The 10,562-nt window shown below is 35.9% G+C and overlaps 1 protein-coding gene across 1 annotated transcript; it reads right to left on the bottom strand.

The window, feature by feature from the left end:
- Positions 1–8,498: 8,498 nt before the first annotated feature.
- LOC105398350 lies at positions 8,499–9,580 on the bottom strand. Its single transcript, XM_011570424.3, has 2 exons — positions 9,382–9,580; positions 8,499–9,242 (listed from the first exon to the last, which is right to left on the bottom strand). Exons 1-2 carry the CDS (start codon positions 9,463–9,465, stop codon positions 8,886–8,888), a joined length of 441 nt encoding a protein of 146 aa, XP_011568726.1. The 5' UTR covers positions 9,466–9,580; the 3' UTR covers positions 8,499–8,885.
- Between the last annotated feature and the right edge of the window lie 982 nt (positions 9,581–10,562).

Below are 10,562 nucleotides of genomic sequence, written 5' to 3'. Positions count from 1 at the left end.
GGTAAAAAAACGCATTGCTACTCTGTAATTTAAAACCGCTCGAAATGAGTGTTTGCAACGCACGTGTTTTCAATTTTTTCAGCGGCTGAAAGAAGCGGCATTTTTTGTTGATACGTTTTGAAGTTAGTTCGAAGTTTTTCTGTTGCAAAATATTTGTAAGCACGTGTTTTGAATTAGGAATGGCAGTTAATGGAAGTCGTCTATGCTCGAAACTTCCGTTTGTAAATTGTGTCAAATATTAGACGTCCATCGTCACCTCCGGTTTTGCTAGAATTAACGAAGGTCTCTGCTTTTTGTGGAGGTGAAATTCTAATAGGAATTTGGCTCTGACAATAATTATTTTAGCTGGAATTAGGTAAATTTATGAAGACGTCAGTTACCTACTTACAGTTTTTTGAGAGCTGTGAGTTATGTTTGACTTGAAAGTTATAGAGGTTTTCAGTGATTATGACATATTATTGGTCATTTTATTACCCTGCAGAATAACAAAATAGGTATTATAAATCGGTATCTTACGAACAGCAACAAACTTTCGTAATGATGACTAGGTACACGTGTAGCTACTGTCTTTTAAAAAAGTGTTGTGCTTTTCGCAAATGACCGTTAGTAGAATTATTTATTTGTGACTATAGAATAACTTCCAAGACAGATTATAGACGTATCTATGAATACTATAGTATGTAGATTATCATCATCAGAACGTAAAAGTCCACTGCTGGACAGAAGCCTCTCTTAGGTAGATCTAAATTAGACAGCAATTTTTATTTCACGCAATTAGTAAACAAACCAGGTTAATTAATCTTTTATAATAATTTTCTATATTTGAATTTACAGTATAATTCCGCTTCTGGCGAAAAAATCGCCAAAGCATCGCCTTGATGGCCTTTGTCCCTTTTACGTCATTATAACCTCTTGAAATCTCCACCTAAAAACTACTTTAAAGCAGAAAGGAAATAGCTATTCGCTAAGTGCGATCCCTAGCACCTACTAAGCGAACAGGATACTTCCTGACAACCTGCGCAGGCGCAGACCTTAACTACTAAGTTAATGCGACAATCTTGTCGTCCTATGATTGTTGGAACACAACTGAAAGCACTTAGGGTAGTGCTAAAAGTGCCATGTATTCCACAAGTATTTAAAAAAAAGGTTTATCTATAATGATATGTACAAATATATGTATTTGGTATGTATGCTATACTTACCTCCTTAAAAATATATATGAATTTGTTTTTTTCTGTTAAGTCTTCTAGTTTATATTATTAAAGTATGTAGTAGGTATGCACTGTAAGAATGATAAATAATATCAATCTACTTATGTTACTAAATTTATATTGCATACCATGATTACCGTGTGCATTTTATTGGCATACATCTATAAAGGCATGCATACAGATAAAATCACAAAATATCCGCCGTGAATCGTATTATTTTTTAACATATTGTATCCTATAAAAAAAACAAAAAAAAGAGAGATGATACACGGGAGACGTCCGCACGGTACAGAGAGCAACGACAGACTAATTATGACCTACAGTGTAAACGCGCCTTAGCGTCTTATCTATGACCAATCATATGCTTTCGTATATTCTTAGTACTACGTCGTTTCCCCGAATGAGGTTATAGTGTCGCAACTTCTGTAAAGAACCGTCGAAGCAGACAATCCGCACACTAAAACTAATTATCATCTTCCCTTTTGTAGAGGAAACCACCGCTCCTTGAATAACACACTCGTTCGCACCTCAACGGCCTCAAAAAGCTCTCGAAAGTAATCAAGGAACTGTTAAATGCAACACTCCTGTGCGATCCTTTTTGTAACTATTTTACCGCCAAAATTCAACATTTGAAAATAGAAGGAATCAAATTGTTCCGCGTACATTGACGCTCCATTTTACGAAATTGAAAAATAAATAAAAATAAATCAATTAGTTGTCGACTATATAGTTAAGGTGTGATATGAATTTATTAAATCATTCAAAATATCTTTAGTATAATATTATAAATAGATTTTAGAACAATATTAGTTTCTGCAACGCGTTAATGGATACTGCCTGCATCTTTACAATTTTATTTACGCATAAAATATAATTCAAGGGAAATGCTATGTTTAACAACATCTTTATCTGAATTTCACGCGAGAAGTATTTTTTGTTTTACGGTCCCCTTGTTTTGCACAAAGAGTAAAGCAACTTGTGAATTTTAACAAGAAGTGGTGGTTGCAAGAGATTGGGGATTTCACAGTTTCCTGAACTTTAATGATATCGTCTGAGTATGAGATTTTGGGCGGGTATTTCAATATATTGTAAATATAAACGGTGTGGTGTGTGGTAATCCGTTGGTTAGTAAGTATACAATCACTTTGAATAAAATGACATTCCTATTAACCATGTTCTTTTAATTTGTATAGTATATTATGTATATGAAGTATTAATTGGACTGTTGTATAAGTTTCATCCCTGGTACCTACATAATATTTTAAATTACATTTAAAAACTTTTGGCCTGCGGGGATTGTGTTCCGACGCTTCAGGGAGGCGAAAAAGACTTCGAAATCTCTAGATAGTGCTAGAGCTTAAGTTATTGTTTTGTGTTAATTTTAAATATGTATTAGTTTATTTATTAATAATTTGTATGCATGTATTTATCTATGGGCCTTAGTTTCCTGAAAATAAATGATTATTATTATTATAAAATAATTTACTGAACACATTAGTTATCAGAATCAAATAACGTACAAACTCAGTACTTTTCTGCCTACAGTACTTACACACGGACAATCCATTGACTCGCGATCGCATAAGTAGCACTTTGACAGCACAAGGCGGCGGCAAGTCTCATACCAACAAAGGCAACGTTGTATTACATCGCATTATAACACTGTTGTATTCCACAAAGAAGCACCACACAGATCGACGCCGCCGCCGCCGCCTTCACATAAATGTCACATTGTTCTGTAAAAACACGTGTCTTTATGAGCCCTGGATTAGGAAAGCCGAAGGTTTTATGCCCCATGGTCCACGTAGGTGCTAATGTCACATGCCCGCTTTCAATGCTCTTTATGATGGTGTATCTTGAATATGATACCGTCGATAACCTTGTAAGCGTTTGTATCGAAGCTTCGTTAAATTATGACGGTTTTGTTTAGTGACATTCTGATACTGAATATGCAGGACCTTACTCATATGAAGACAGCTGTGTGTGATAACTTTGTGGTACAATGAAGCGTAGATCATGTAGGTAGCTTCTTACATTTTAAATTACTGATTATATGTAACTACATATTTACTTGCCTATAATAGGCATAGAAATCGGAATCGTCAAGGTCTCTTTCACGGATTTTCAAGAAAAATGGGATTTCTTTAGGTGTCCTCATAAAATTTGATAACCAGCAGCTGTGACGGAAGGTAAGTCAACATCAATGTAACGCGTCGCGCACCGTGAAATCTGTCGCAAAATCGAAAAGCCATGGCGGATCCATGAATGTGTTGCGAGCCTAAATCAAAGGACATGTGTTTGTAATGCTGACACCCGTTCAGCGTATCAAATCGCCGAAGAAAGCCGACGCAAATCCCTAAGAAATAACCGAAAAACCGAAATTTTTCTGCGATTCGTTCCAGACCCGCGATTTCATGGTTCCTGCTAGAGATTGTCGGCCTCACGTGATATAAAACTACCTTTATGACCGACGAGGTGTCGTACACTTTGTGACGTCCGATTCTGTCGGATCGGAACGAATCGAGTATAGAATTGTACCGATTTATCATTCTGTAACTGTTCGCCCGCGCACTGCTTTGTACTAAATGGACATCCCCAAGTTCGACAGAATGTCACGTTTTCTTCAACCGTTTTTCAGTACTGAATTGAATACCGCCTTTGTTAGTAGGTAAATGGGTTAGGTGTAAAGGTGTGTCGATAAATTATACGTTTTATTTATAAGTTGTATTTTTGCAGCCAAAGACGCTATGATTTTATCCGCATCCGTACAATTAACTAAACATAATATCATTGTAACCTAGGAATTGATTTGATGTCCAAAATTTATTTCCTTCCATTATTTCCCTGCATTCGTAATAATCCATCAAAGTACATAAACAAACCCTGTAAGCTCAAGTAAACTGATGTAGCAGTGGGCCAGTTAGTACGATCAATTGTGTTGTGTATGTTATTATTATTTTTTGGTGTGTGGTGCTGGACACCGAATAAAGAGATTTTATCTTTATCTTTATCTATTAATGTAACGGATTAAAATATAATATTGATACATATTATACGTAAGTTGTACACAAGCAAGCCGAAATTAATCTTGTGCGATTTAAACTGCAGTTCTTTAGGTCATATGGTTCGGATTATAAATTCCGTACCAGTCAAAGTATTTCATGTTTCATGTACTGTTGAGCATTTATGGGTTACATGATAAACGTGCTTTTATAATGACCTCTGCGATCTGAGGCTTTTATTACGATTATGTTGAAGGTTTTATGTAAAGTTGATATATGGAGGCTCGTGACCTATCGGTGAGAATGTGCGAGTAGAACATGCTAGGCAACTAGAACTACCTTAGTGATATTCATCCGTATTTTTATATACCTACTCCTACCTTTTATATACCTACCTACACCTAATAAAAACGTATATACCATAGGTAACTCAACTAGTCCCATATATAGGACATGTAACTAAGTAGATGAGACGGTAGAACATATTCTGTTAGCTTGTCCACCTACTACAGAAACAAGATTATCTATTCGTGGACCAACAGAGCGCCTATCTCAGCTATTGCAACACCCAGGCTTGCTACTCTAGTTTACTCGGGAGCTAGGCTGGCTGAGCTGAAAACAAGGGGATATATACAAAGGTTCCACTCGAGAGAGCCAGCACGTACAGGAACTTCATCCCCTCTCAGAATTGAATAGAGTAGAATATATACCTACTCGCGAGCAATGAAAAAGTTCCAGTGAAAATTGAAAAAGAGTATCTTAATGACGCCGTAAGTAGTATTGTAGTATTTAACAGCGCATCAGATATTACGAACTAAAAACGTTAATATTGTGTCGAAACGTTTTAAAAAGACATAGCTCTAGCTAGAGTGTATGTTACGTTACGTTATGTTCTTAAATTACCTACAATCAAATCTAATTAAAAAAATAAGTTATTACCCTGGCATATTAGCTATGTATATGTCGCAGGCATCTGGTTTAATTTCATATGAAATGAAATGAAATGAAATGAAATGAAATGAAATGAAATGAAATGAAATGAAATGAAATGAAATGAAATGAAATGAAATGAAATGAAATGAAATGAAATGAAATGAAATGAAATGAAATGAAATGAAATGAAATGAAATGAAATGAAATGAAATGAAATGAAATGAAATGAAATGAAATGAAATGAAATGAAATGAAATGAAATGAAATGAAATGAAATGAAATGAAATTAAAAGAAATTAAAAGAAATGAAATGAAATGAAATGAAATGAAATGAAATGAAATGAAATGAAATGAAATGAAATGAAATGCAATGAAATGAAATGAAATGAAATGAAATGAAATGAAATGAAATGAAATGAAATGAAATGAAATGAAATGAAATGAAATGAAATGAAATGAAATGAAATGAAATGAAATGAAATGAAATGAAATGAAATGAAATGAAATGAAATGAAATGAAATGAAATGAAAAGTATTTATTTGCATGATTAAGGGTACATAAAAGTTTTTGAAGTATGATAATAAGCACGAGACCTTAATCTACCTGAAAGGTGAACAAATATTTATGCAGAAGTGACATAGTGAAGTTAAATAATAATATTTGTAACATGCACAATAACAATATACACAATATACGTTAGTAGAAAATTCAAACAATGTTAAATTTGACTTTGTTTTTTATATTTGTCTTGTAGGCCAAAAACTCTTTAACTGAAAAAAAACATTCTTCAGCTAACCATTTATACAGGCGGGAACAGAACAAACCGTAGGGCAATGACACAAAATTCTCTGGGAGACAATTGAATTTTGTAATGGCCATATGGTAACAATTTCGCTCAACCTGCACCAATCTAGTTCGTATAACGTTATAACTTTACAATATAACGTTACAATCAACGACTTGACGAGTTGTCCTTTAGTCATACAATTGAGTAGCACCATCCAATGAACGGGCTAGTGATTCAACCAAAAAGGAGATTCAACCAAATGCCTGCGACATATACATTCTGTGTAAAAAGAATCAGTAAAAGTATAGATCAATAAAATAAAAAAACTTTGTTATTCATCCAAATTTATTTTATCACCTTCAAAGTATGCTAATAAATTATCCAATCATTTAAATCACATTTTTTTAAATGCTGTTTCCGGGGTTGTGTTTAGTACTCGCGGCGAATTTTCCTTTATGTCTTCTATTTGGAAAGAAAGAAAAGACATTGCAAAATAAAAGCCCGCTTCTGTCGGAAAAACAATTATTTGTTTTATTCTTGGTAAGGCGGTCTTTGCACTAAGTTACACATTGGAATTAGCGTAACAAACGTTTGCAGTGTCATTTTTTTAAATAGAAGTTATATTTTTGCGATTAGGGCCGCGAGTTAGCCTTATTATTATCGAATTCATTACATACATCGAAAGAATGGACCGGTTGCGCTCCGAAAGATTGCAGATGTCTCTACATTCGCGAATGATATCGAATCAATAATTTATAAGTAAATGTCACAAGTTTTAAATTATTTGCAAAGCTAGGGTGAACCCTCTGATTCAAGCGCGTGTCCATGATGTGTGACCGTCTTGGGTCACGAAGTCACGAACCCAAACCGCAGTTCACTTACAAACCGCTGCAACAAGCCATTATGAATCATAATACCTAAATGCAAAGTGTGTAAGATAAAGTTGCAGTGTACGGTTACGGGTTACAGCAGACGCAGGTTAATCGGTAATTTCTATTTTCGTCGACCGAATGGCGTAGTGGTTAGTGACCCTGACTACTGAGCCGATGGTCCCGGGTTCTATTCCCGGCCGGGGCAGATATTTGTTTAAACACAGATATTTTCGTTCTCGGGTCTTGGATGTGCCCGTAAAATGGCAATAGGCCCGCCCCCTATTACATTGGGACTAACATAACACTCTGGCGAAAAGTGGGTTCTGCAATGCACCTCTGCCTACCCCGCAAGGGAGTACATTAGTACAAGGCGTGAGTGCGTGTTTTTTTTTTATATTTTCAATTTGTTGGTATAACCTTTGGAGACATGAAGCGCGGATCCCTCAAAGGCAATGTCATCAGACATTCCCGGTATAATATGTATAGCGGTGGCGGGAACTACACCGAAAATTAAGAGCAAGGCCATTAAATTATGAAGATACAAGCGGTATCTAGGTGTAATGTGTGAGCAGGCAAAGATGTGATGTGGTTTTATATACCTACAACTTAGCCTATGTTATTACCTATGTTACATAGGTAATAATAATATGTACAAAGTGACTGTGCCAAAGAGACACGTTCCGCCTCTTAAAAAAAGACTTATGAACTTTTTATTCATGAATGGTGCAGAGCTTTTTTACGGGAATACTTTGTAATGTTTATCTGTGCGTATGTAATCACTGTACAAGTATTAAGTAGACTCTATCAACTCTAGTATAGTGAAGGACATTGAAAAAATGCCAATGCCATGGAAGTATTATAATATATTTTGACGAAACTTTTCTTTAGTATAGAGAGAGTTTATAACAGTAAATTACGGACTATGTTTTTGATTAATATCAGTATAGTTTGTTGATAACTATGTTTAATATTAACGTATGTACTTTTGGGAATTTTAGTCAAAGGAAGTTTTATGAAAAAGTCAGATATAAAAATAATATCATGTTTATTCAATTAAAGTTGGAGATCAAACGAAAGTCTTAAAATTTCAATGACAATGCAATCATTAAACTATTTTAAAACGTAAAATCTAGTTCTACACAAAAGGTCAATGAACTTACAACTAAAATTGACACAAGTGGAAGAATTCATCAAAAATTATCAATATAGAGACTTAAATTATACAAAAAAAAAACCCGCCCGACTTTATTGTTAATAAAGTCGGGCAAACTTAGCTATTTAAAATAAACTTAAAATAAGATTGGCACATTCGGCCTACTTCTGAACAATTTCAGATTTTATAGTGTCTTTAATTAGATTAAAAGAACTTAATACTAAAATCTTATCCTATTAAAGCTTATAAGTTTCACTTTACATCAAGTTAGTACCTAAGAAAAATTCTTACAACTACCATTTCAATCATTGTTACCTATTTCTAGTAAAGCTTTTTAAAAATTGTGTTTTAAACCAAGTAAACCTACACTAACACTTATCTCAAATAAATTCTATAGAGCTCGAATACAATATAACTTCTCTTACATCTAGTTAAAGCTTGAGTACCTCTTATATTAAAATCACAGACAAAAACTTAACATAACCACTAATCACTAACTGGAAGACGTTGGATTTCCTAACACTAACACACAGATTATAAATGAAAAGTAGAAGTAAAAAGTATAAAGTGAGAGGTGCGATACTAATATACAGTGCAGATGTTGTTATTAAAGCTGTCTACCAAATCTCTCTGCGAATTTAACATTGCAAATACATCAAAACTAACTTATTGCAGACCACAAACAAAACAAATGAAAGGTGTTTCAAAACACTGAACTGTAAATTACAGAACTTAGGTATTTACTCGTTTGTCTATGGTCTGTTTTTCTAAGTCTAATGGAAGACATGGATTTGCCCACGATATTGGGAGCGCACTAAAACTATGGAAGACGCGATTTCGTTTCAAGACACTGCGTTTAGAAGTTAAAGGGAGAGGGTTTGATCATATCAAAGATTGCTGTTAGCGCGGGAAAACGTACAACTAAGTTAGTAGCAAAGTTTACATACGAAACAGTTGTTCTTAGTGGCCGAGTAGCAGATCTCGCGGACTTCGTTGGCCATGTTGTCATTGATCTCTGGGTCTTCTATGGCTTCGAAGCGACGGCCGTTAAGAAGGTTTTGATTTTCGATGTTGTCCTTGTCTTCCTTAGGTGGTTTGACAGGGTCAACAGGATAGAAGAAATCGGTGAACGGTATGAGTAGAGGCTCATCGTCGGGCCTGAGGGCCGGCAGGTCGGCGCGGGGGGAGGCGTTGGACATCAGCTCCCCGAGCTTGCTCCAGCACTTGTTCAAGTTGACGCGAGCTGAAGACGCCACTTTCCTCGGAAGTTTCGGTTTTGAGTTCTGTAAACAAATGAAAAATCTGTTAGGTAATCTGAATGGTTGATTGCCTCAAGTTGATTAACATTGAAAAGGAAAGCTAAGTTTTTAAGAGGTAATGTAAACAAAACAAGTTCTTGTAAATATTAGTGCTGATATTTACCTGACGGTTCAGAAGCTTAGCCCAAGGTGACCGGGGCGACACCGCCTCCTTGGCAGGCGACTCACTTTCCTTAGCCAGACACATGTTTACTAACAAGTTCACGTACGTAACTGTCAATGTCAAGTGAAGAAGAGAGAGATAGAAAGCACGACGCGCACGCTTCGAGAGCTCAGAAGGGAGTGATTGAAGCAGGAAGGGCGCGGCGGTTTATATAGTGCCGTGGGTCCCGCCCCGCGCCCCGGCACGGGCCCGCGCATGCGCCACGCACGGGCGACGCGCGCGCCGCTCCCGCGCGTGGTTACTGGTTTTTACCGAGTACTTCTACGAAGAAGGCTTTGATCCCGCCCGCAGTGAGCTAGGCTTGTTTGGTCAACTTAGATGTGATTGGAGATTGCATCGGTGGTAATTGGATGGGGCGATCTGGTTTAGTGAGGGCGATAGGTATGTAGAGTTATGAGTGTTTATTTTCGAGGCGGTTAACATTGTAGATTTAGAAGCAAGTACAAATGATAAATATACATAATTATTTTTCTATGATGAATATAATAATAATTAAAACTTACAGGTAAACAAACCAAATAATCAAAATTATGCTACGAGCCGGCTACGAAGTTTTCGCGTAGCTCTTCGTAGCACAGTAGTCATTACAAAGTTTTGTTCCTTTTAAGACGCGTTCAACGTTCTTAGTTTCTTAGTAATTAATCTTAAATGCTCTCGAGCCAGTATATCTTACTCCTCGCCTAGCCTCCAGTCCTAGGCCATTTCCTAGCAAAATAAACTGCTACGGTGTTTTATGAATCACCAGCACCTGAGCGTTAGATAGATCGGTTCCGTTCAAGATTTATCTTCCATATGCTGACCAGTTTATTAAGTTTTCCTAATCAATAATATAGCCTTTAAGATGTTAGTACTAGGGTGTTGGTGATGTTTATTTAAATTGGTCTTAGAGAAGGGTGTTTTGTATAGCTTCCTGTGGATTAAGATTAAATCGCCGGCGCAGTTTACTCGCAAATCACATGGAACTAGTTGATAAATCATTTCCGTTGCTTAAGTAAAGGATGCGGGTAACATATTAAGTTAGCAATGACATTATAGGTATTCAAATGCAGTCGGTTAATACATAGTTATATTTTGTTCTAGTTTTAATAACTAGTAATGTTTACACAAGTCTTGGTTTGCAC

Source organism: Plutella xylostella, chromosome 3 (genome assembly GCF_932276165.1).
Source record: "Plutella xylostella chromosome 3, ilPluXylo3.1, whole genome shotgun sequence".
Lineage (NCBI taxonomy): Eukaryota > Metazoa > Arthropoda > Insecta > Lepidoptera > Plutellidae > Plutella > Plutella xylostella.
Note: the sequence above shows the minus strand (reverse complement) of the source record. Positions and strands in the feature narration are given on the sequence as shown.

What these genes read in the sequence shown, in the direction of transcription:
- LOC105398350 (XM_011570424.3), bottom strand. Translation starts at nt 9,465, where the DNA reads ATGTGTCTGGCTAAGGAAAGTGAGTCGCCTGCCAAGGAGGCGGTGTCG. An exon ending in CTAAGCTTCTGAACCGTCAG is followed by an intron (nt 9,243 to 9,381) that starts GTAAATATCAGC and finishes ATTTGTTTACAG; the next exon opens with AACTCAAAACCGAAACTTCC.